General features: G+C 45.6%; 1 protein-coding gene across 1 annotated transcript in view; it reads right to left on the bottom strand.

Moving 5' to 3' along the window:
* NEURL1B (neuralized E3 ubiquitin protein ligase 1B) overlaps positions 1–24305 on the bottom strand; it is a 70059-nt gene extending 45754 nt beyond the window's left edge. The window contains exon 1 of the mRNA XM_075344620.1: positions 24074–24305. Within this exon, the coding sequence (XP_075200735.1) occupies positions 24074–24104 (31 nt within the window). The 5' untranslated portion in view covers positions 24105–24305. The remainder of the gene's footprint in view (positions 1–24073) is intronic.
* Between the last annotated feature and the right edge of the window lie 3072 nt (positions 24306–27377).

Here is a 27377-nt window from a genome sequence, read left to right as displayed (position 1 = left end):
AGTGAATGGTAACATCCAGTTGTCAGTTCACTCCTAGTTTTCTAGAAAGGAATAATAGGAATGGCACGACACGAAATTCGGGAGGTGGAGACGAACGTAGATTCTGTCATCCGAATAATGGATTGAACTCGGACATGTGGCTGTTTTTTCCATAGATAGACATTATCTGAGGACAATAATCTGACGTGCACAGCGACATAGACTAACACTGGTCTGAGAGCTATATGATGTTTTGCCGTAATGCATCGAAACCGAAAATACAGCTTTCTGCACCTGCCCTTTTAAAAGGGAACCTGTCACCAGATTTTTCCCTATTAAACTAAAATAATCACCTTCTGCAGCTCCTGGGCTGCAATCTAGGAAGGTGCACCTTGGCCCTGACTCCCCTTCCAGACCCCAAAGATAACTTCATAAAACTTGGCCATTAGGTATGCTAATTACCTGCGTTGGCCAGATGGGCGGGATCATTTTCTGCTCCATTATCCCCCTTCAGTTCACCTTTAGGGACTTGCAAAAATCTATGTGCTTCAGAGACTACCCCATTCAGATAAATAAGATTTCACAGAAATTTCTGCAGCAAATATGTCACATATGAATGCACTGACATATAGACAGGACCGTTATGTGGCCAGAATCCATCCTAGACTTCATTTGCAATATTAAGAAAATAAAACACACATACAAAGAAATGATTCTTATGTTTAACAATATCTGGCCATTCCATTAATTACAAGAGTTAACACTTTCACCACTGCAGCAGTTACTGCAAAAAGTCAATGCAAGCAATAATTGCACACATTATTGGCAACACATTCTTCTACAAATCAGGTCAGCATGTATTATTATATTAAAACTTTTTCCTACATCCTCCAAGTTAGAATAATGATTTTCATCAATAGTTTTGCTCCCTAAAGGGAATCTATTAGTAAGATCACTCCTCCTAAGCCATGTATATGGGCATGTAGGACATAGGAATCTGAATAAAGTGATACCTTGATATCTGCGATCCGATGTCTTATTCCAGAGAATTCAATGTTTTCTTATATGTAAATGAGCTGTTCCAGGCTATGGGCCAGATAGTGATCTGCATGAGATTCCGTCTGCAAAGCTTATTAGAAATAGAAGGGGGAGTTACCAATGTCATTTATGAATGCCGCTGTCCGCTCTCCTGATCTCACTGCAGAGCTGTGTGTGATTATAACTGACACATCTGCAGGGTCCTTTCAGCTTCAGCCTCCATCTCACAGTCAGTGTTGCAATATTGTTACAAAACAGCAGAGCTGTGATAGCTGCAGCACTAAGACCGTATGGCCACTGTGGTCCTGCTGTCTGCCTGGACTGTCTGGGAACATTACCAGTGTGATAAATGATGGCCACTCTCTGCTCTCCTTCCTCTCAGCTTCAGCCTCCATCTCACAGTCAGACAGTGTTACAATATTGTTACAATACAGCAGAGCTGTGATAGCTGCAGCAAATGTGTTTGTAAGAAGACAAAGTTCAGCTCTACTGATCTGCATTAGTTACATGTCTCCATTCTACTAAAAATAATCTCTGGAGGCAGAATCTCATATAGATCAGTGTCTGGCCCATAGCCTGGAACAACTCATTTACATTTAGGAAAAAATATGGACTTCTTTGGAATAAGACCTCAGATTGCTGATATCAAGGTGTCATTTTATTCAGTTTCCTATGCCCAACATTCCCATATAGACAGCTTAGAGAAGTTGATCCTACTGACAGATTCCCTTTAATGTATGATCTTAAACTGGTGCAGAATAAAAATGTCCTTAGAAAACCATTTGAAACTTTTCTGTTTTCCTTTTATCTGGTGTTGCCCACTCCACTTTGCCGAGCAGATCTGTTTTCCTAATTTTCCAGTGCAGAAGAGGAGCTGGATATTGTGTTTTCTTAATTGAGCTCTTTGATAAGACAGTTTGTGCCTTGGATTGCTGTGCAGACGCCACACAACAATTCCAGGTTCATGTATTGATACACTCAAATGATCAACAATGGCACCACCATAACCGACCTTCTCATTTTTACTAGTACTATATTTAAACAAGTGTTTCATCTTGGCATCGTAAATTAGCATAGTAGAAATCTATTTTAACACTTATATAGTTAATTGTATCGACCTTTGGAGAATACATGTAATCACTGAACATCATGAAGACCATGTCAGTCTAGAAGTAGTTCTTTAATGTAGTGATCATTGGTGTTTTTTCTAGTCAATAACCACAGGGCGTCCAGACATCTTTCCTAATTATATGTACAGCTTTGTCTGAGATTGATTTGCTCTTTGGCAGTCAAGTGATCCATGTTATCTCCAGCCTTGGGAAGAGGAAAGGATTTCTGCTAATTAAGTTTGGGATGTTTACAAAGTAATACTTCAGCGACGACATTTTATGATGAGTCCCCTGGCAAAAATTCATAAAGAACCTCTTTGTCTTTCAGCCTTCCCTACGGCCCGGTTATTAAGAAGAGAAGTCATGGTGTACAAGACATTATGTGCCTTGACGCACCAACAGAGATGAAAAAGACAAAACAATTTGGACTTTATTGGTTTCCATAAATGATTTCCTTCAAAATAGGAATTATGTCAGTTTTTTGTTCTTAATAAATCTGGAGAATAGTTTAATTTAGAGTTAATGAATCAATAGATTAGAAGGCAATGTTATATTAATGGCTTGACCAAAGTAATAAGAACTTACCGCTGTTCCAAAACTAACTCTGATGAAGAAGTCGAAGGGTTGACTGCATGTTTCAATATAATCTCCATATCAAGAAAAAGTCAGCAGAGCCCGCCAATTTCTGTAGGACTGGCCAACACCTAATGTGACATGGGGCCTATGGACATGTCCCTGACAGATGTAGTGGAAACAAGGCTATAGCCATACATTATATATGTGATATAATGGCTTCTCAATAGGACCGCCTGTAAACCTGACTATTCTACCATGGTTACTAACATGCAACAATGGCACGGCTGACATTCAGCTGCTCCAGTTCAGTTTGAATTCTCAGCCTATCCTATAAAGTAAATTACGATTGAAAAGAAATGTTCCCCAAAACAATTTCAGCTCCACATCTAAAGAAGTTACAAAATAGCCCAACAAGCTTTAGGGATCAGCCAGAAACTGGGAACACACTCTTGGCATAATATGGCATTTCTCAAGAAAGAATCTTGGTGTATACGACCAACAGGAAAATATAATTTACCCCATTATTGAGTCCACTGATCCTGTGATATCGACAAATTTTCTCTCTTTGTGTTGCAATTTCAATGTTGAGGATTGTAGATCTATGTAAGTACAGAAAGCCCCACTATAGACATATACATATCCATACACATCTAGGTGTTGTGTGCCTAAAACAAGGATAGCAGTCGAGGGCCTAAATGAAGACCCTGAATATTCAAGTATGATTTATCTTCAAACTACAGTTCATGAATTACTAATACACTTTGAAAACCCAGAGGAACGTCTGAAGCATAAAGCTACTTAGATCAATCACACTAGCTGTTCATTTTATGTATGTTTTTGAAGAAACAGAGGTGGAGGAAATCCCCAGAAGAGAAGCTCAAAGCGTTCTCAGACTCAAAGACTACTTATTAGTAAGGGAACGGACACTCAATGACACCATTGCAGTCTAATTAACCAGTACGTTCATCATACCCTTATAATGTTAATAGAACACCTATTCTGTATGTATAAAAGAAGAATATTTTGCAAATTATTATTTTATTATTTTTTTTTACAATTTCTCATGCCAGCAACGCCAGTTTATTTTGTTAACAAACATTGTGTTAAATGGCATAATATTAGGCCAGATGCAAAGAACCATTTTTTTTTCTCATTTGAGAAAATTGGGTCAATTATACAAATCCCACTGTGATCAGAGGGCGACCAGACGGGTCAGAGGGCGACCAGACGGGTCAGAGGGCGACCAGACGGGTCAGAGGGCGACCAGACGGATCAGAGGGCGACCAGACGGATCAGAGGGCGACCAGACGGATCAGAGGGCGACCAGACGGATCAGAGGGCGACCAGACGGGTCAGAGGGCGACCAGACGGGTCAGAGGGCGACCAGACTGGTCAGAGGGCGACCAGACTGGTCAGAGGGCGACCAGACGGGTCAGAGGGCGACCAGACGGGTCAGAGGGCGACCAGACGGATCAGAGGGCGACCAGACGGATCAGAGGGCGACCAGACAGATCAAAGGGTGACCAGACAGATCAAAGGGTGACCAGACAGATCAAAGGGTGACCAGACAGATCAGAGGGTGACCAGACAGATCAAAGGGTGACCAGACAGATCAGAGGGTGACCAGAGTATGATCAGACAGATCGGTGAGTGATAAGAGGGTGACCAGACAGATCAGGGGGTTACCAGTGGGTTATCAGACAGATCAGAAATTGACAAGTGGGTTATCATACAGAGCAGAAAGTGACCGGACAAATCAGAGGAAGATCAGTCATATCAGAGGGTGACCACAGTGTCATCAGAGGGTAATCAGGCTGCAGTCACACAAGCTTATGACAGCATAGTGTGACTATAGTGTGAGCCTAGGGATACCTAATTTTCTCGGATGAAGAGAAAATACAGAATTTTTTTTTCTATCTTCTCCATTCAGTCAGTAGAAATCAGACTGCATTCAGATGTCACCCGAGTGCAGTTCTATGATTTGAATGCACTCCTTGACTTGCACGGCTCAGTACGATACGAATATCAAATCAAACTTGGGCATGCAGCAATTTTTTTCATCGGGCTAAGTTAGTACGAAGAAAAAAAAAAAAGAAATCGAACATGTACACAGCTGCATAGAATAACATTGGTCTGAGTGCAAGCTGATGTTTTGTTAGATCGCACTTGGAATGAAAATACAGCTATATGCACAAGCCCTTAAAGTGACATTTGGTGTGATTAGTTGCCACCATCATGTGACATCACAAGTGATTACATATTACAATAAAAAGTCACCTCTATAAAAGCTATGACACACTGTTCACTGTCTGTGTGTTGATTTGATGAATGCATCCAATGACAGCTAGCAGAACTATGAATGCAGCTCTGAACTATAGTAAATTCGTAATCTATACAAGATATTAATGCCATGCAATTTACTAAGTCACTTATTTCTTTGTATGCCATGAATGACTCTACATTTGTCAGTTAAACAGGTGTTACACAATGCTGCATGGCACAATGGGTTGTCAGAGCATAAATTGATTCCATTGTATAGCTACCAATAAGAAGATAAAAGTAACCATCCAGTCCAACCAAGAGTATTTTAGGCATGAAATTCTATTCACTTTATGCCACTTTAGTAGTTACAACCCTTAATTAAAACACTCCGCTTTTTGGAAGAATCCAAAATATGAAAAAAAAAAACTATTTACCAGTGACATAATTGACATGCAGCATTCATTCATGCCAACCAAATAATATAAACTGATCAAACATAACATTATAGGTGCTGTCCACCTTCGGGAACGAATATAAATTTCATTAAAGCGGTTGTCTAGTCTAAAACGATAAGTCTGTAGTCACTCTATGTGACTGCAGAATTGAGAATCCTAACAATGTGCACAGTGCGAGGACTTTCCGATGTTAGTGCTGGCAATGTCACCGCAAATATGTGATATGCATGCTCCCGGCCATTGAGCTTGCCAACAATCAGTCTACTTGGATCCTGGCCAGGAGTATGCATGTCGCATAATTGACTGAATTGCCAGTGCTGACACCAGAAAATCCTCACAGTGAGCACTGTGTGCTATGAGGATCCTCAAGTCTGCAGTCATAGTGAGTGACTGCAGACTTACAGTTTTAGACTGGACAAAACTCTCTAAAAATGTCGCACCTTTTTGATTTTTACAGGCTATTTCTTTCCCTAAACATTCAACTTTGAGGTGGTCTGTGGTCATAAATCAGCTGAGAGAAGCTCAGATAAGGGTAAAAGAATTGCAAACTCTTCCATTAGACTATAAGTATGAGTTCACTCACAGATTCTCAGTCAATGCCATCTACAGACAGGCAACCAGTGCAAAATTTAAAATGAAACCTAAGTACAAAAATTATTTTTATCCTCGATTACAAGCATTTAAGGTAAAAAAATTGGCCATAAAGGTGGACAACCCCTTTTCAACCACCAACTTGCCAATACAGCACTAAGCTGTCAAGATATGGACTCCACAAGACTAGAGAAGGTGTCCGGAGATATGTCAGCAAGAGGGTAGCAACAAATCCTAAAAGTGCTTTAAACTGCAAGGTGATGCCTTCACATATTAGAAATCATCCCAGCATATTCCACTGATTCTCAGTCTGGAAAGTGTGGAAGACGAGACAAAACACTAAACTCTGTCATGTTCCTCAAACTATTCTTGAACTCTTTTTGCAGTATGGCAAGGTTCATCATCCTTGTCACTGTTATTAGAAGATACCATTGGCATCAAGTTGTGTACTTGGTATACAACATTGTTAAGGTAGGTGCTACAAGTCAATGTAATATTACAAGGAATACCAGGAACTAAGGTTCCCTAAGGCAGGGTTCCCCAACTCCAGTCCTCAAGGCCCACCAACAGTGCATGTTTTCAGGATTTCCTTAGCATTGCACTGCTGTTGGAACCAGCACCCGGGCAGGTAATTACATTAACACCTGTGCAATACTAAGCAAATCCCAAAAACCTGCACTGTTGGTGGGCATTGAGGACTGGAGTTGGGGACCTCTGCCCTAAGGCACTTCACTGCCTCCACTGGCTTGTCTTCTTCCGATAGTGTATCCTATGTCATCTATAGGTAAATGACATACCAAACCAGCTGTCCACATCTGAAACTATAAGATCAAGCCACCTTCTCGCATTGCTCACACTGTGATGCTCACAGGCTTACCACAAGTTCCTTCGAGGGCGTTCAGATGTCAGCATGGGCATTCTGACTGGTCTGTGGCTACTTTGCAAACTGGTGCACTGTGAGCTCTGCCATCTATATCATACCCAGCATTAACCTTTTCAGCTGATGCAGCTCTTCTGTGAGAATGGACCAGGCAGGCTAGCCTTCACTCCACCAGAGTCTAATGGATGCCCATGATCCTGCAGCCAGTTCACCAGCTCTCCTTTTGTAGGTTCTAGCCAAAGAACACCTTACTTCCACTTGTTAATTTTTCACCTTCAAACACATGTTCAGGGTCTGATGGTTCACGTGGTGGCCAATGTATCCCACCTTCTGTCAGCTGCCATTGTCTTAAGACAATCAATGTCATGTTATGATTAGGGTACTATCAATTTTCTTAATTTATTTTTCCATTTACATATCTCAACTGGTTTTACTTGGATCAGGAGTGCACAATTTTGGCCATCTGTTCTAGAATTCGCACAATTGGGCTCAATTATAGTCCTATAATTCCAGCGCAGGAAGAGATTGCGTACGGTAGCATGTCTTTTCCACATGGTATGGTAATACTGTATCCGTGTGTCTTTCCATTTGACATCATTCCACGTGTCGGGAAAGTAACAAAACAGGAGCATGTGTGTCAAGTTTATTACCAAACAGGTTTAGTTTTCCTCTATTATATAACCTAAGGTCAGAGAACTAACACAACTTGTTTGCTTGGCAAGTTAATGGGTTTTCCAGGAAAATGTAAATTTAGAGAGGACTTGTTAGGTCTCCAGACACGTATATTTTCATAAATACTTCATTTAATTTAATTTTAATTAAATTTAATTTTCAGAAATTCTTCATGAAGTAAGAGTTCTGGAGAAACTTTTCTTAGAATGTAATATTATGCTATGTTTCTGTTGTTTTTTGAGAAATGTATTAATAAATGAATAAAGGCCACTTCCCACATAACGAGATCGTAAACGAGATTGTTACTACGTCACAGTTTCTGTGACGCAAGAACGACTTCAATTGCGATCTCGTCACGTTTGACACGTACCAACGATTCACCCCCTGCTGCGAAATCGCTGATCGATGCTGAACAGCTTGGGCCATTTTTGGCTCGTTGGAGTCCTGCTGGGCTGCATGAATCTGTATGTTTGACACCCTATTAACGATTTCGTTGACGACCTAGATGAGATGCACGAAGGCGTGTTGTTGCGTCCCCGTTTCCGCGCCCCTCTCTGCACCGATTGGTTAGCTGCAGGTGCGGCTTCGATCCGAAAAACACACCAACAAAGCGACCGGGTACAATGGACGAAGGAATCAGGGTGGAGACGCAGGTTCTATCTCAAAGCAAAGCGCAAAAGAAGTGACAAAGGGTGACGCGATCCAAAATTTAACCGCTAGATACGCCCCCTGCATGCCCAATCAGAACGCAGTATTGGCCGCCAATGAAAGCGGAGGGGGGTATTGAAAAGGCGACGCAAATGCACGCCTACGTGACTCACTGCATTTTACTACGCCCCTAATGGGATTGGAATCGTTAACATAGTTGCTGTGTGACAGGGTCCCAGCGATTTGAAAGATCGTTATACGGGACGCATGCTCGTTCATAAACTCGTTATGTGTGACACCCAACATGCGATTTCAACAACGACTCATAAACGATCCAGAAAGTGTGACGTAGTAGCGATCTCGTTCACGATCTCGTTATGTGTGACTGGACCTTAAGTGTGAGTTTGGACATGTGCATAAACTCCTTCAAACTCTCCAATCAGAGCAGATAATGTCAGATTGTATAGGGACACACCCCTTTGACACAAAAAAAATGGTAATGCCCAGTTGGCAATATATTAATAAATATCCAGGAGGAACAATAAGAGAATCAGCACAAAAGATGTCAGAAATTGTTATTTCACGGGAATGCAAGTATTTACCAGAAAGGAGTGGTGACAGGTTTGGCCTAAATAACTGTATATTAGTGATCCTTATGGTACAATGACGACGAGCCTGCAATATTTGTCTATTAAAACTAATAAAATAAAATAAAAAAAAAGATTATGCTATATAGGGAGTGCAAATGGTGTTTTTGTTCTTTTCTAGACTACAGGGCACCAGCTGGATGACACCAATATTACGCGTGTTCATTTTAACAATTTCTATACAAGCAAGACAAATTCTATCTTACTTACCACACAGACGTTCAGCGGCCTGTGGAGGATTAATTTAATTAATCACTCTTGGCAAAAAAAAAAAGCGCGTGAGGATCATAAAACCTCATTAAAGAGAAACCAGCTTGTAAACATTGTCATGTTACTGAAACATGAAAAGCCCAATGACCGTCTCCAAGAACCCCGTGCACAGCATTGATACTGGCCCCACAATGAAGACTGGCTTCGCAGAAATAAAACTAGGCAACGAGAAACAACAAGTGAAAGTAATTCACGCCCGCAGCGAAGCCATGCACAAGGACGCTGGATGTCAGCGCATGGTGCCTCCATGTATTAGAGGCAATGTGTCTAAAAGTGGGCAAAGTCATAATACAACACGTGCTGCAAAAAAAATGTGTCACCATGTAATATTTGGACTGTGCGCTAAAGGCCAAAGCTGGATGTAGACTGCACCTAAAATTAAGAGCATCAAAAAGGGACATATATGTGTTTGACATAGATATGTAACACAGAGGCCTCCAGCGGATGGCGTACAGTGGCTCGTATACTGCACAGTATACACTCACTTACTGGATACCAATGTTCAGAATACACTTCCACACTTCCAATACCTTTCCCTGACAGGCCAAAAGTACACCATCTTAGGCCGGTTTCACACATCCGGCTTTTCGCCGGTTTACCGGATCCGGCGCTCTCCCGTACAGACAATACAGTACAGTGACAGCGCTGTAACTTCCGGGTCACATGCGCCGGTCACATGACAGCATGTGACCGGCGATTGTTGCGCTGTCACTGTACTGTAGTCACTGTATGGGAGAGCGCCGGATCCGGCAAACCGGCGAAAAGCCGGATGTGTGAAACCGGCCTTAGCCTCTAGTGGGCTAATGTAAAGCAGGGCCTCTGAGGGCATGTTCACACTGAAGTTTAGTTTTTAAGGCACTTTTGGAGCAAAAACTCTTCAAATCCTCCAAACACAAATGTTTCAACTCAATTCCTGCTCGAAAAACTCAGCAAAAAGATGCAGTCTGTGACCAATGGGTGCACCTATAGAGATCAGGGCTGTGGAGTCGGAATCGCAGTCGGTGTCCATTTTGGTGGAGTCTGTATAAACTGGACCGAATCCGACTCCTAATATATATATAATACATTGGATACAGTGGTCAATGCAGTATGTGATATATATTTTGTCATAAGAATTTGGGAAAGTTATGAAATGTCCTATAAATGTCTAATTATTCCAAATCAAAGAATCTAGGCTTTTAGTTGAGATGAATCTGTGCTGCACTTCAGCTACATGATATAAGTAGTGAAGCTCCTCCTCTACAGATAAGGGTAAAAACAAAGAACGCCTGCAATCATCTCAGACCTGCTAGAGACTCTAGAGTGAACAAGAAAGTAGGATTAAGGTAAGTACATCTTAAAGCAAGTCTAAACTTTCAATGAGCATTAGATGATCTTGTTGAAGCGGTTTCACATCTCTCTCCTATTTATCACATGTGCTGTATTGTGCACACGCTGCTGCTGGCAAGAAGAGATAGTCTGCAAGAGGGACATGCTGCAACTCTGATTGGCAAAGTGAGGAAATTGGTTATTGCTGGCAGAACCCCTAAAATTGATTCCACCTTGAAGAGATGTCCTGGAAAAGGGGCAATTGTCGATCAAGCCACTCAGGGGGAAGCAGTTATTTAATGATTGAGCAATTGCTTGAGGTGAAACCCTTTCTTGTAGAGGCCAACCCTTAGGTAACACTAAATGAAGGTCAGTGGACACAGGTGGCTGAACTGAAGGAATTGCTTCATCACCCATTTACAGTGACTAAAAAAATAAGCTGAGGATTTAACTATCGGTATTTTCATAAAGGAGTGGAAGACCTTGCTGTTTTGCCTGTCCCAAAGAAGACATTTAATCGCAGATGGCATTGCTGCTTCAATTAAATGGAGAGAGACACTGCTATTAAAAAATAAAATTCTTCTGGCACCTGTGTATGTGGACCCAAGTCATCGTATATTGCTGGATGATCAACAGCTTACTAAAGGAAAGGAAGCTTTGACAGCTGTAGCAGTTAGAATGAGTGGGCTACAGGACTGCCAAGAGCAAGAGGACTTGGATCCTGCCAGTGCTACTGCTGCCTTATCTTCAGCCTCATCAGATGAAGAGTTTAATTTTGGACAACATGGAGGAGGCAAAGGATTGCCGCAGGGAAAAAGATTCCACTCCTATAGCAAACAGATTGACCAGATTTCAGTAAAATGTTTCACTTGCTCTCAAAGAAGTAGAGTTCAACTGTTCATGAAAACTGACTGTGCATGAGGCAATTCCTTTATATGCTGAAATGGTTAGGGATGTTGCCCATGTGGTTACTGCTTTGCCACCAACCCAAGTTAGTGTAGGAGAGGTTGTTCTCTAGCCTTAAAATAATGAGGTCATCTATGAAGGAGGATCTGATGGAGGCCATACTATTTCTCATAACAAATTCATAGACTGCACAAACGTTATTCCGTACATTTTTGTTGAAAACTGTTTTTTTTTCCGCCACTTCCTGCATAGTATATTGCATATTTACAATTTATTCAAGTTTTTTGTGTTCTAAACTTGTATTCCAATAAATATATTTTATGTTCTATCTAAACAGCTTGATTATTGTATCATAATAATGATGAAAAGCCTCATGTTACCATTTTACTTCTATAAATTTATCACAAACATGAGTCATGTATGAGGGAGTCGGAGTCCTGGAGTCAGAATCAGGGAAATTGAGGAGTCGGAGTGTCATTGACAACTCAATTTCATCGGTATGGCTTACCGACTCTGATTCCTCAATTTCCCTGATTCCAACTCCACAGCCCTGAAGAGATTTTCAGCATTGTACAGTCCCTTTTGAGATGGGGGGCTGGAACCTCATGTTGAATTTCTTTTGCAATACCTGCACATTAGACAATAAAGGGCTCGGCCACTTTAACTTTAATAGTTGATGGAGAAGTATGTGATCAGACCTGTCCATCAGCCTGTGCCAACTGAATAACAGCTTTCACATGTGCCGTATATGTCAATTTGAGGAAGCTGATTGTCATTTTCGAAGTCCTGAGCCGCCTGTGAGAGGGGCTGCGCTAACAAGGGACATAATACTTCTATATTAGTAAGTGTAATAACATCATGTTTATACATTTGTTGAATTTCTGATAAAATGGAACACTCCTTTAAGTATTAAACGTGCATGGAAAAGAATGAGATGTGCATGTAAGTCACTGATGTGATGGATGCAGAAGATCTCCAGCTCTACCTTAAAATATCAATAAAATCCTCTAGACAATATTTTTATTAAAATAAACAAAAAAAAAAGGATCTAAAACTAAATAGATTTTAAAATATATAAAATAATAAAACAGGGTTTCATCCAGATGTAAGTCATTCATGTATGTGTCCTGTGTTTTACATGTACACTGTGTGCAGAATTATTAGGCAAATGAGTATTTTGAGCACATGATACTTTTTATACATGTTGTCCTACTCCAAGCTGTATAGGCTTGAGAGCCAACTACCAATTAAGTAAATCAGGTGATGTGCATCTCTGTAATGAGGAGGGGTGTGGTGTAATGACATCAACAACGTATATAAGTTGTGCTTAATTATTAGGCAACTTCCTTTGCTTTGGCAAAAAGTGTCAGAAGAGAGATTTGATGGGCTCTGAAAAGTCCAAAATTGTGAGATGTCTTGCAGAGGGATGCAGCAGTCTTGAAATTGACAGACCTTTGAAGCGTGATCACCGAACAATCAAGCGTTTCATGGCAAATAGCCAACAGAGTCCCAAAAAGTGTGTTGAGCAAAAAAGGCACAAAATAACTGCCCATGAATTGAGGAAAATCAATCGTGAAGCTGCCAAGATGCCATCTGCCACCAGTTTGGCCATATTTCAGAGCTGCAACGTTACTAGAGTATCAAAAAGCACAAGGTGTGCCATACTCAGGGACATGACCAAGGTAAGGAAGGCTGAAAAACGACCACCTTTGAACAAGAAACATAAGATAAAATGTCAAGACTGGGCCAAGAAATATCTCAAGACTGATTTTTCAAAGGTTTTATGGACTGATGAAATGGCAGTGACTCTTGATGGGCCAGAGGCTGGATCAGTAAAGGGCAGAGAGCTCCACTCCGACGCAGACGCCAGCAAGGTGGAGGGCGGGGTACTGATATGGGCTGGTATTATCAAATATAAACTTATGGGACTTTTCGGGTTGAGGATGGAGTGAAGCTTAACTCCCAGACCTACTGCCAGTTTCTGGAAGACAACTTCTTCAAACAGTGGTACAGGAAGAAGTCGGTGTCGTTCAAGAAAAACATGATTTTCATGCAGGACAATGCTCCATCACATGCATCCAACTACTCCACAGCGTGGCTGGCCAGTAAAGGTCTAAAAGATGAAAAAATAATGACATGGCTCCCTTGTTCACCTGATCTGAACCCCATAGAGAACCTGTAGTCCCTCATAAAATGCGAGATCTACAGAGAGGGAAAACAGTACACGTCTCGGAACAGTGTTTGGGAAGCTGTGGTGGCTGCTGCACGCAATGTTGATCGCAAACAGATCAAGCAACTGACAGAATCTATGGATGGTAGGCTGTTGAGCATCATCATAAAGAAAGGTGGTTATATTGGTCACTAATTTTTTTGGGTATTGTTTTTGCATGTCAGAAATGTTTCTAAATTTTGTGCAGTTATATTGGTTTACCTGGTGAAAATAAACAAGTGAAATGGGAATATATTTGGTTTTTATTAAGTTGCCTAATGATTCTGCACAGTAATAGTTACCTGTACAAACAGATATCCTCCTAAGATAGCCAAATCTAAAAAAATCAAATCACTGATGGTATAACACTGAAGAAAATCTGATGCAAAAAACTGAAGAAAACAGAGCCATTTTTCACTTAAAAAAAAAAAACTCCACCTCTGAAAGAGGTTTTAGGCTGAATTTCTCCAAAGAGAGAGTGAAGCCTGCGTTGACTGGACTCGGGTGACGTAAGAATGTCATGTAAGCACCGGGAGAGCTAGTGCCGACACTGCTGGGACGTCGCGGACACCAAAGGGGACTATACGTGTTGTTATTTTACAGGACCACACATGGTGATTGAGAAGGGGTTCTCAGAAGTGGTGGATAACCCATATAAAGACTACTTCCACCTTCAAAACAATTTTTTTTATTGTACCAATGCCGTTAAAATGAAAAAATGTGACTTTGTAGTAGGTTCTGATTAGAAATATGCTAGCGTTTTGTCTTTAAAGCTCCGATGCGAACCTATGTGTCTCCATGGCAACAGATAGACACCTGTGTAGTCTAATCTTGCAGTCACACTTTCTTCCATCAGCCTCCTACTTCTTGGTAATGTGTCGCCAGGGGTTAAGGAGATACCCAGAACCGGGCCAAGGGGTTGCTTCTGGAAAGGGGATCACGGTGTCGTGACCCGGTCCGTGCTCCCTGGTTCCACAATAAAAAGGGGGGTTATGTTCGTGACGCCACCCGTGGAATGTGATCAGAGATGACCACCGCTGCTGCAGAACCTCCGGGGTGATGGAAGGCAGCTTGAGATGGGACGGCTCCCCACGGGTAGAGCCTTTTCCCCGGGGCAGTATGTTAGTCTATGGGGGGAGTGCAGGACACGAGCACAATAAACAGGCAGACTCACGGTTTTTCAGTTTCTTTGTCCTTTACTGATGATGGTATTCAGCAGAGTACTGTCCACGGAGTCTGTGAGGGGTTCAGGGTTTCTCCCACCCAGCCGGGCCGTTTTGGCTTCCTTGCCTGCACTGTGTGTCTGTGGCCCTGCCGCTGTGTGAACTATGCAGCCGGCTGTGCTCTGCTCTGCTCCTCGGTACCGACCTGACAGGAAACTCGAGTCCTTACTTGTATGTTCCTGAACTCTGCGTTTGTTGCTTGTGTCTGTGGTACAGGTGAAAGATCTGGAATCTTCACTTCTCTGGTGGTAACTGTACAGTATGTAACCTGCAGTCTCGGATCCAGCATCCGTTTTGTGTGCTCCACTGGGATGATCTCAGCAATGCTCTGTCTCCCAGGAATGTTCCTCTGTGTAATCTGTCTCCTTTCCTCAGACCCTCAGCTAGGCCTGGAATTGGTCAGTGGATCCTGAGGTGAGCTAAAGCCAGCTTCCAACCTGCAGAGATCCTTTCTCCTCAGTGCTCTGCACTGAACTTCCAAACTGAAACTACTCCTGACCATTTCCTCCCTCCACCAGAATATACAGGGAAGCAGCTTGGTCTCCCCCTTCTGGCCAGGAGGTCTTGGTGTTGTGTGTGGGGAGTTAACCCTTTGTGTGGCAACCCTGGGGTGCCACAGTAACATACTGAATGTACAAGTATAAAGATAACAGATGGAGGAAAGTATGACTGCGGGAGCAGTTTATACCGAATTTCTTGTTTGTTACATGGTACCATGGAGATGTATAAGTCTGCATAGTCCTGTGGAGCCAAAACGACAGATTTGATTCATTACTGCCATGTTGCTTCATTACTGCCATGTTGCTTCATTTTGGATGTATTACACAATAAAATTGGTTCGGAAAGTGGATATAGCTTTTCATAGATCACATTGTTGTTCATAGAAATCTACACAAAAAGGAAGTCAAAACTGTAAAGAATTTGGGCCAGGAGGAATCAGGAAACCAATGTTATGAGGTGATTGTATTCGGAAGCAGTTACACAATCATAATGTCAGTCGTGTGACATCCATTATATATATTTCTTGTCTAAAACGGGAGTAGATCTAAAAAGGCTGAATTCAGGCAATGAATTCATGGATGCAACATGGATAATATGCGCTGCTACGGGGGTAACGTCCCGGATCCTTCAATTGACCAAACTCAGGCCAAGAGCACTCGTTGAGTATTTGGTGCGTTTTTTTACCTCAGCATTTATAAGGCAAAATCAGGAATGGGTAATAAATATAGAAGAGGTGCTCGTGTTTTTCTATTAGGCCATGTGCACATGAGTTTTTGGTCAGTTTTTTACCTCAGTATTTGTAAGACTACACCGGGAGTGGATACAAATACAGCAACGGTGACGTGTTTCTATCAGGACATGTGCACACTGAGTATTTGGTGTGTTTTTACCTCAATATTTATGAGACAAAACCAGGAGTGGACAATAAATATAGAAGAGGTGCCGTGCTTTTTTATTAGACTATGCGCACACGATGAGCATTTGGTCAGTATTTGACCTCAGTATTTGTCAGGCTGCTTTCACACATCCGGCTTGAGCTGTGCGGCTCAATCCGGCTGTGCAAGCTATGCAACGGATGCGGTAAAAACACCGCATCCTTTGTATAAGTTTTTCCCATGCGGCCTGTCCGGTTTTTGCACGCTTGCGGCATGCTACTGAGCATGCGCAGTGGCAAAAACCGCATGCAGCGGCCGAATGCGTTTTTTTGCCGTATCGCGCCGCATCCGGCCGCCATAGGCATGCATTGAAAAATGTGCCGCATCGGCCGGATGCGGCGCGATGCGGGGTTTTTTTGCCGCACGAAAAAACGTGCCAGGCAACGTTCCATCCGGCCGCCGCATCAGCTAAATCTGCCGCATGCGGCAAAAACCGGATAGAACGCAAGGCCATGCGGCACAATGCGGCACTAATTAAAGTCTATGCAGGAAAAACGCAACCGGCAGCAAAAAAAAAACGGTTGCGATTTTCCTGCAAAGTGCCGGATTGTGCCGCATTGCAGAAACCGGAGGTGTGAAAGCAGCCTAAGCCCCAACAAGGAGTGGGTAATAAATACAGAAGAGGTGCACGTGTTTTTGTGTTTTTCTATAAGGTCACGTGTACACGATCAGTTTTTGGTCAGTGTTTTACCTCAGTATTTGCAAGCTAAAACCAGGAGTGGAACAATCAGAGGAAAAGTATAATAGAAACATGGACACCACTTCTGTATTTATTAACCACTCTTTGTTAAGGCTACTCTCACACATCAGTTTTTTGGCATCAGGCACAATCCGGCGTGTGACTGATGCAACGGATCCGGCGCAGAATATGCAAAAACGGATACGCCGGATCCATTTTTTGCTGGATCCGGTATACCGGATCCGTAGAAAAAGGATCAGGTGCATCCGTTTCGTCCGGTTTTTTTGCTGGATCCGCTTTTTACAATAAATTGGAGCATGCTCAGTTTAAAAAACGGATCCGGCGGCCGCATCCGGTTTTGCCGCATTACGCCGGATCCGGCGTCCATAGGCTTCCATTGTAAATCACGCTGTATCGCGCCGGATCCCGATTTTGTAAGAGAAAAAACGTTACAAGAGAAGTTCCATCCAGCCGCCGCATTTGCCAATTAGCTGGATGCAACGCAATGCTATCCAGCACAATCTGGTGCTAATACAAATCAATGGGGATAAAACAGATCCGGCGCCGGATGCGTTTTATCTGTTTTTTTCCGGATTGTGCCTGATGGAAAAAAACTGATGTGTGAAAGTATCCTTAGCTTTACAAATCCTGAGGTAAAATTCTGACCAAACACACAAGTGCACGAGGCCTTACAGAAACACATCACCACTTCTGTATTTATTACCCCCTCCTGGTTTTGACTTACAAATTCTTAGGTAAAAAACTCACCAAATACTCAACGTGTGGACGTGGCCTTATAGAAACACGTCTCCACTTCTGTATTTTTACTCACTCCTAGTTTAGTCTTACAAATACTGAGGTAAAAAAACTCACCAAATACTCAATGTGTGCACATGGCCTAACATATCTAAAGGGGGCTTTACACGCTGCGACATCGCTAATGCGGAGTCGTTGGGGTCACGGAATTTGTGACGCACATCCGGCCGTATTAGCGATGCCGTTGCGTGTGACACCGATGAGCGATTTTGCATCGTTGCAAAAACGTGCAAAATCGCTCATCGGTGACATGGGGGTCCATTCTCGATTATCGTTACTGCAGCAGTAACGATGTAGTTCGTCGCTCCTGCGGCAGCACACATCGCTATGTGTGACGCCGCAGGAACGAGGAACCTCTCCTTACCTGCCTCCCGGCCGCTATGAGGAAGGAAGGAGGTGGGCGGGATGTTCCGGCCACTCATCTCCGCCCCTCCGCTTCTATTGGGCGGTCGCTCAGTGACGTCGCTGTGACGCCGCACAGACCGCCCCCTTAGAAAGGAGGCGGTTCGCCGGTCACAGCGACGTCGCCGGGCAAGTAAGTATGTGTGACGCGTCTGCGCGATGTTGTGCGGCACGGGCAGCGATTTACCCGTGTCGCACAACAGATGGGGGCGGGTACCCACGCTAGCGATATTGGGACCGATATCGCAACGTGTAAAGTAGCCTTAAGTGTTGACCACATGACATGGCTGCTGACTTCCCAAAATTTATACAATAGGGGGCAGCCTTTCCCCCAGTCCAATCATAAAAGGGAATTTTCTGTTCAACATTATTAAAAAAAAAAAAAAAAGAAAAATCACTGAATCATTGAACCTAATAATTTTATTAATACCTCACAGCCAAGATGAATCATAAAGAATTGTCAAAGGCTGCAAGGACACGGAAAGAAACGGCTATTTTTCTGAAGTTAACTCATTATTTACTGGACGCAGTGCAAATATTTTACCTGACAAAGAGACATAGAATTCATTGTGTACCCTAAAGTGTCATGGCACAGCGGCGAGGATTTATCTAGAGGGCCAGCTGACAGCTCACAATATCCAAGTTCGGAGACCATCTGCCAGAGGCTCTTATTGTCCTGATGCTTTCAGCCTTCGTTCTGGAAGACGATTCTTTATTAAAGGCTACACCATTCCCCAAAGAGAAGGCAAACTATCTGTTCAGGTCTATTATACACATATTGAGCATCACGACATGATATAAATAGAAAGGTGCGAAGAAGTAGAAAAAAAATCAAACTAGAAAAACGTAAATAGCAAATAAATAAGAAAACAGGAGCACTTCTGCTCAGAGGGGTAGCTTACTCTGACCCGGGTGGACCTGTCGGGGGCATATATTAGGGGGCATAGAGAAAGTATATAAGACTTTCCACATGCGATACAATAGACCTGTGTGTATTGTAAAAGGCAAAGTGCTAACTGATTTCTATAGATCGTGTAGCCGGGAAGCAAGTGCCCTCATTTCAGCGGCTCAGCTGTCTTGTGCCTTTGTACAACGTGCACTAGAGTGGGATAATGGCAGCAGCGTTTTTGTGGCATCTGTCGCCTCTTCTAGGGGCCCATGTCTAATCCTTCCGAAAGAAATAATGGCTGGTGTCAGAATGCCAACTTTTCACAGCAGCTTAACCCTACTTTCTATACAGCCCATGTACTGTGGACGACGATCTACTGTAGGACTGATACAATCCCGCGCACTGGTCACTAGTTTAGTCATCGTTCCTCAATCATATTAAGCCGACTTCCCTAACAATGGGCTCTGAGCTAACAAATGGTTAAGAAGGTTCTGTCATGCCGGTTGTATACGAGACCGCTAATCTCGCTAATCCCTGGTTACACATAACCGTATGTGAAATATGTGATTTTATTACACAGTATTATAGCCTCTATATATAGAGTCCGGAGAGATCTTCCCACAAAGTAACCACAGTGCTAGAAACAGTGCCATGTGAAAGGGCAAAGATGAGCGCAAATGTAGAGCGCATGGAAAAGGGCACACAACCATACAAGTTATTATGGCCAAAGCTTGGGGTCACTCGGGAACCGTCAAACGTCCAGGCTTTGTAGTTTACCTGCAAAAAGAAAAAAAATACACATTTTTCCGGCCCCTACAATTTCTAGCTGTACACTGAGCAGCCGTTTTTCACCTCAGTTATAACTGGCATTGATCAGCCCTCGCTTATTCTTCTGGAGAAATATGGCCATGTTATGCTACTGTTCTGTACTGCTATATACCTGCATTAGTAGAGGCGCAGGATACCCTGGATACTGGGAGTCAGGAAGGGCACCACAAACCACTTTACCCAGACTGGCGTTTTGAGATTCAGGGTGAAGGAAGTACAATGAACTGTGAAGAAAGCCGAGCTACAGCTTAGAACATGATCCCCAATGACAGACCGCTACTGCACCACCCAAAAATGCTCCTCACCCCTGTATTCCTAGAACTATCACTGGAGAGTGTCTGCTTATGTAGGAACAGGGACAAGGAACCACCATAGTGTAGGATAGTGGGGGTCTTACAGTGGGTCCCCACTAATGTGACCTCTAGGCTAGAGCTATCTGCTGACTTTGGTCATATGGCATTAATATTTCGCCATCACTGATAATCACGGCAAATGTATTTGTACAGAAATCCGTCCGTTTTGGATTCCATAAGACATCAGTTATTACCTTCCATGTCACACATTCAATATATTAAAGTCGCCGTGTAGTCTCAGCCACAGAGGGGTTGTAGGGTTACCCAATATCCCCTACATAGGAGGCAATGACTGCCCTCCTTATATACAATATTCCCTATATTAGAGGCATTGATGGCTCTCCTTAAATACAATATCCCCTATATAAGAGGTAATGACCGCCCTCCTCATATACAAAGTCCCCTATATAGGAAACAATGACCACACTCCTTATATACAATACCCCATATATTAGAGGCAATTACTACCCTCCTTATACACAATATCCCCTGTATAGGAGACAATGACCACACTCCTTATACATAGTATCCCCTACATTGGAGGTAATGACCACCCTACTTATACACAATATCCCCTATATAGAAGGCAATGACCACTCTCCTTATATACAATATCCCCTATATAGGAGGAAATGACCACTCTCCTTATATACAATATCCCCTATATAGGAGGCAATGACCACTCTCCTTATACACAATACCCCCTGTATAGGAGGCAATGACCACTCTCCTTATACACAATATCCCCTATATAGGAGGCAATGACCGCTCTCCTTATATACAATATCCCCTATATAGGAGGCAATGACCACTCTCCTTATATACAATATCCCCTATATAGGAGGCAATGACCACTCTCCTTATATACAATATCCCCTATATAGGAGGCAATGACCACTCTCCTTATACACAATATCCCCTATATAGGAGGCAATGACCACTCTCCTTATACACAATATCCCCTATATAGGAGGCAATGACCACTCTCCTTATACACAATATCCCCTATATAGGAGGCAATGACCACTCTCCTTATATACAATATCCCCTATATAGGAGGCAATGACCACTCTCCTTATATACAATACCCCCTGTATAGGAAGCAATGACCACTCTCCTTATATACAATATCCCCCATATAGGAGGCAATGACCACTCTCCTTATACACAATATCCCCTATATAGGAGGCAATGACCACTCTCCTTATACACAATACCCCCTGTATAGGAGGCAATGACCACTCTCCTTATACACAATATCCCCTATATAGGAGGCAATGACCGCTCTCCTTATATACAATATCCCCTATATAGGAGGCAATGACCACTCTCCTTATATACAATATCCCCTATATAGGAGGCAATGACCACTCTCCTTATACACAATATCCCCTATATAGGAGGCAATGACCACTCTCCTTATATACAATATCCCCTATATAGGAGGCAATGACCACTCTCCTTATATACAATACCCCCTGTATAGGAGGCAATGACCACTCTCCTTATATACAATACCCCCTGTATAGGAAGCAATGACCACTCTCCTTATAAACAATATCCGCTATATAGGAGGCAATGACCACTCTCCTTATACACAATATCCCCTAAATAGGAGGCAATGACCACTCTCCTTATACACAATATCCCCTGTATAGGAGGCAATGACCACTCTCCTTATACACAATACCCCCTATATAGGAGGCAATGACCACTCTCCTTATACACAATATCCCCTATATAGGAGGCAATGACCACTCTCCTTATATACAATATCCCCTATATAGGAGGCAATGACCACTCTCCTTATATACAATACCCCCTGTATAGGAAGCAATGACCACTCTCCTTATAAACAATATCCGCTATATAGGAGGCAATGACCACTCTCCTTATACACAATACCCCCTATATAGGAGGCAATGACCACTCTCCTTATATACAATATCCCCTATATAGGAGGCAATGACCACTCTCCTTATACACAATACCCCCTGTATAGGAGGCAATGACCACTCTCCTTATATACAATATCCCCCATGTAGGAGGCAATGACCACTCTCCTTATACACAATACCCCCTGTATAGGAGGCAATGACCACTCTCCTTATACACAATACCCCCTGTATAGGAGGCAATGACCACTCTCCTTATATACAATACCCCCTGTATAGGAGGCAATGACCACTCTCCTTATATACAATATCCCCCATGTAGGAGGCAATGACCACTCTCCTTATACACAATACCCCCTGTATAGGAGGCAATGACCACTCTCCTTATATACAATATCCCCTATATAGGAGGCAATGACCACTCTCCTTATACACAATACCCCCTGTATAGGAGGCAATGACCACTCTCCTTATACACAATATCCCCTATATAGGAGGCAATGACCGCTCTCCTTATATACAATATCCCCTATATAGGAGGCAATGACCACTCTCCTTATATACAATATCCCCTATATAGGAGGCAATGACCACTCTCCTTATACACAATATCCCCTATATAGGAGGCAATGACCACTCTCCTTATACACAATATCCCCTATATAGGAGGCAATGACCACTCTCCTTATACACAATATCCCCTATATAGGAGGCAATGACCACTCTCCTTATATACAATATCCCCTATATAGGAGGCAATGACCACTCTCCTTATATACAATACCCCCTGTATAGGAAGCAATGACCACTCTCCTTATAAACAATATCCGCTATATAGGAGGCAATGACCACTCTCCTTATACACAATACCCCCTATATAGGAGGCAATGACCACTCTCCTTATATACAATATCCCCTATATAGGAGGCAATGACCACTCTCCTTATACACAATACCCCCTGTATAGGAGGCAATGACCACTCTCCTTATATACAATATCCCCCATGTAGGAGGCAATGACCACTCTCCTTATACACAATACCCCCTGTATAGGAGGCAATGACCACTCTCCTTATACACAATACCCCCTGTATAGGAGGCAATGACCACTCTCCTTATATACAATACCCCCTGTATAGGAGGCAATGACCACTCTCCTTATATACAATATCCCCCATGTAGGAGGCAATGACCACTCTCCTTATACACAATACCCCCTGTATAGGAGGCAATGACCACTCTCCTTATATACAATATCCCCTATATAGGAGGCAATGACCACTCTCCTTATACACAATACCCCCTGTATAGGAGGCAATGACCACTCTCCTTATATACAATATCCCCCATGTAGGAGGCAATGACCACTCTCCTTATATACAATATCCCCTATATAGGAGGCAATGACCACTCTCCTTATATACAATATCCCCTATATAGGAGGCAATGACCACTCTCCTTATATACAATATCCCCTATATAGGAGGCAATGACCACTCTCCTTATACACAATACCCCCTGTATAGGAGGCAATGACCACTCTCCTTATACACAATACCCCCTGTATAGGAGGCAATGACCACTCTCCTTATACACAATATCCCCCATGTAGGAGGCAATGACCACTCTCCTTATACACAATACCCCCTGTATAGGAGGCAATGTCTGCCCTCCCGGCCCCTGGTACCGGGCACTGCTCCACCTGCAGCTCCGGGCACAGTGGAGCCCTGTGGAGCGCGGGCTGGCATTATGGCACAGGAAGGTGTGTCAGTGCCCAGAGAACAGATTCAAAGCAAGCACCTGGACCGTGCGACCAATGGCACCACAGGTTCCTCCCCGAGCCGTTACTGAGCGGCCAGCACAACACGATACCTGCCATCTGCTGGCACACAGGTGGCCACTGCTCCGTACCCCTCACGTGTAGCAGCGCACCGGCGCAGAGGACCGGCGATGCCAGCTGTCACACGGGCATAGTACAGCCGCTAATGCCATGCAGCCTCACCTGGCAAGGTCTTGTGCGCCGTGTTCCCCATGGCAGAAGGTGTAGCGCTGGGAGCGGAGGGACGATGTCACTGAGCCCTGTCCCGGGCAGTGAACGTCCATTTAACCCCTTGCTCCTGGGATTCCAGCTCCTCCGTCCCGATGCCCGATGTGTGGCTGCTCCTCCGCACCCTCCCTCCGTGCAGAGCTACAGCCCGAAACGAGTGACTGCATCCAGCGCCGCCGCCGCTCCAACACCGGGGGCGGGGCCTGATACCACGCCCACCGGGCCTGTCATCTGGAGTGATGGGCGCAGCGGGGGCAGAGGGACAGTGTCTACGGGGACGGCAGAGGGACAGGGACTACGGGGACGGCAGAGGGACAGGGACTACGGGGACGGCAGAGGGACAGGGACTACGGGGACGGCAGAGGGACAGGGACTACGGGGACGGCAGAGGGACAGGGACTGCAGAGGGACAGTGACTACGGGGAAGGCAGAGGGACAGGGACTACGAGGAGGGCAGAGGGACAGGGACTACGAGGAGGGCAGAGTGACAGTGTCTACGGGGAAGGCAGAGTGACAGGGACTACGGGGACGGCAGAGGGACAGGGACTACGGGGACGGCAGAGGGACAGGGACTGCAGAGGGACAGTGACTACAGGGAAGGCAGAGGGACAGGGACTACGGGGAAGGCAGAGTGACAGTGTCTACGGGGACGGCAGAGGGACAGGGACTACGGGGACGGCAGAGGGACAGGGACTACGGGGACGGCAGAGGGACAGGGACGGCAGAGTGACAGGGACTACGGGGACGGCAGAGGGACAGGGACTACGGGGACGGCAGAGGGACAGGGACTGCAGAGGGACAGTGACTACGGGGAAGGCAGAGGGACAGGGACTACGGGGACGGCAGAGGGACAGGGACTACGGGGACGGCAGAGGGACAGGGACGGCAGAGGGACAGGGACGGCAGAGGGACTGGGACGGCAGAGGGACAGGGACTACGGGGACGGCAGAGGGACAGGGACTGCAGAGGGACAGTGACTACGGGGACGGCAGAGGGACAGGGACTGCAGAGGGACAGTGACTACGGGGACGGCAGAGGGACAGTGACTACGGGGACGGCAGAGGGACAGTGACTACGGGGAAGGCAGAGGGACAGTGTCTACGGGGACGGCAGATGGACAGTGTCTACGGGGACGGCAGAGGGACAGTGACTACGGGGACGGCAGAGGGACAGTGACTACGGGGACGGCAGAGGGACAATGACTACGGGGACGGCAGAGGGACAGTGTGTACGGGGACGGCAGAGGGACAGTGTCTACGGGGACGGCAGAGGGACAGTGACTACGGGGACGGCAGAGGGACAGTGACTACGGGGACGGCAGAGGGACAGTGACTACGGGGACGGCAGAGGGACAGTGACTACGGGGACGGCAGAGGGACAATGACTACGGGGACGGCAGAGGGACAGTGTGTACGGGGACGGCAGAGGGACAGTGTCTACGGGGACGGCAGAGGGACAGTGACTACGGGGACGGCAGAGGGACAGTGACTACGGGGACGGCAGAGGGACAGTGACTACGGGGACGGCAGAGGGACAGTGTCTACGGGGACGGCAGAGGGACAGTGACTACGGGGACGGCAGAGGGACAGTGTCTACGGGGAAGGCTGAGGGACAGTGACTACAGGGACGGCAGAGTGACAGTGTCTACGGGGAAGGCAGAGGGACAGTGACTACGGGGACGGCAGAGGGACAGGGACTACGGGGACGGCAGAGTGACAGTGTCTACGGGGACGGCAGAGGGACAGTGTCTACGGGGAAGGCAGAGTGACAGGGACTACGGGGAGGGCAGAGTGACAGTGTCTACGGGGACGGCAGAGTGACAGTGTCTACGGGGAAGGCAGAGGGACAGTGACTACGGGGACGGCAGAGGGACAGTGACTACGGGGACAGCAGAGGGACAGTGACTACAGGGACGGCAGAGGGACAGTGACTACGGGGAAGGCAGAGTGACAGGGATTACGGGGAAGACAGAGGGACAGGGACTACGGGGACGGCAGAGGGACAGGGACTACGGGGATGGCAGAGTGACAGTGTCTACGGGGAAGGCAGAGGGACAGTGACTACGGGGACGGCAGAGGGACAGTGTCTACGGGGAGGGCAGAGGGACAGTGACTACGGGGACGGCAGAGGGACAGGGACTACGGGGACGGCAGAGGGACAGGGACTACGGGGACGGCAGAGGGACAGGGACTACGGGGAAGGCAGAGTGACAGGGACTACGGGGAAGGCAGAGTGACAGTGTCTACGGGGACGGCAGAGGGACAGTGACTACGGGGACGGCAGAGTGACAGGGACTATGGGGAAGGCAGAGTGACAGGGACTACGGGGAAGGCAGAGGGACAGTGTCTACGGGGAAGGCAGAGTGACAGGGACTACGGGGAAGGCAGAGTGACAGGGACTACGGGGAAGGCAGAGGGACAGTGTCTACGGGGAAGGCAGAGGGACAGTGACTACGGGGACGGCAGAGGGACAGTGTCTATGGGGAAGGCAGAGGGACAGTGACTACAGGGACGGCAGAGGGACAGTGACTACGGGGACGGCAGAGTGACAGTGTCTACGGGGAAGGCAGAGGGACAGTGTCTACGGGGACGGCAGAGTGACAGTGTCTACGGGGACGGCAGAGGGACAGTGACTACAGGAACGGCAGAGGGACAGTGACTACGGGGACGGCAGAGTGACAGTGTCTACGGGGACGGCAGAGGGACAGTGACTACGGGGACGACAGAGGGACAGTGTCTACGGGGACGACAGAGGGACAGTGTCTACGGGGAAGGCAGAGTGACAGGGACTACGGGGAAGGCAGAGTGACAGGGACTACGGGGAAGGCAGAGGGACAGTGTCTACGGGGAAGGCAGAGGGACAGTGACTACGGGGACGGCAGAGGGACAGTGTCTACGGGGACGGCAGAGTGACAGTGTCTACGGGGACGGCAGAGGGACAGTGACTACAGGAACGGCAGAGGGACAGTGACTACGGGGACGGCAGAGTGACAGTGTCTACGGGGACGGCAGAGGGACAGTGACTACAGGGACGGCAGAGTGACAGTGTCTACGGGGACGGCAGAGGGACAGTGACTACGGGGACGGTAGAGGGACAGTGACTACGGGGACGGCAGAGGGACAGGGACTACGGGGACGGCAGAGGGACAGGGACTACGGGGACGGCAGAGGGACAGTGACTATGGGGACGGCAGAGGGACAGTGTCTACGGGGAAGGCAGAGTGACAGGGACTACGGGGACGGCAGAGAGACAGTGTCTA

Source organism: Anomaloglossus baeobatrachus, chromosome 4 (genome assembly GCF_048569485.1).
Source record: "Anomaloglossus baeobatrachus isolate aAnoBae1 chromosome 4, aAnoBae1.hap1, whole genome shotgun sequence".
Classification (NCBI taxonomy): Eukaryota; Metazoa; Chordata; class Amphibia; order Anura; family Aromobatidae; genus Anomaloglossus; species Anomaloglossus baeobatrachus.
This window is presented reverse-complemented; position numbering and strand designations above follow the sequence as displayed.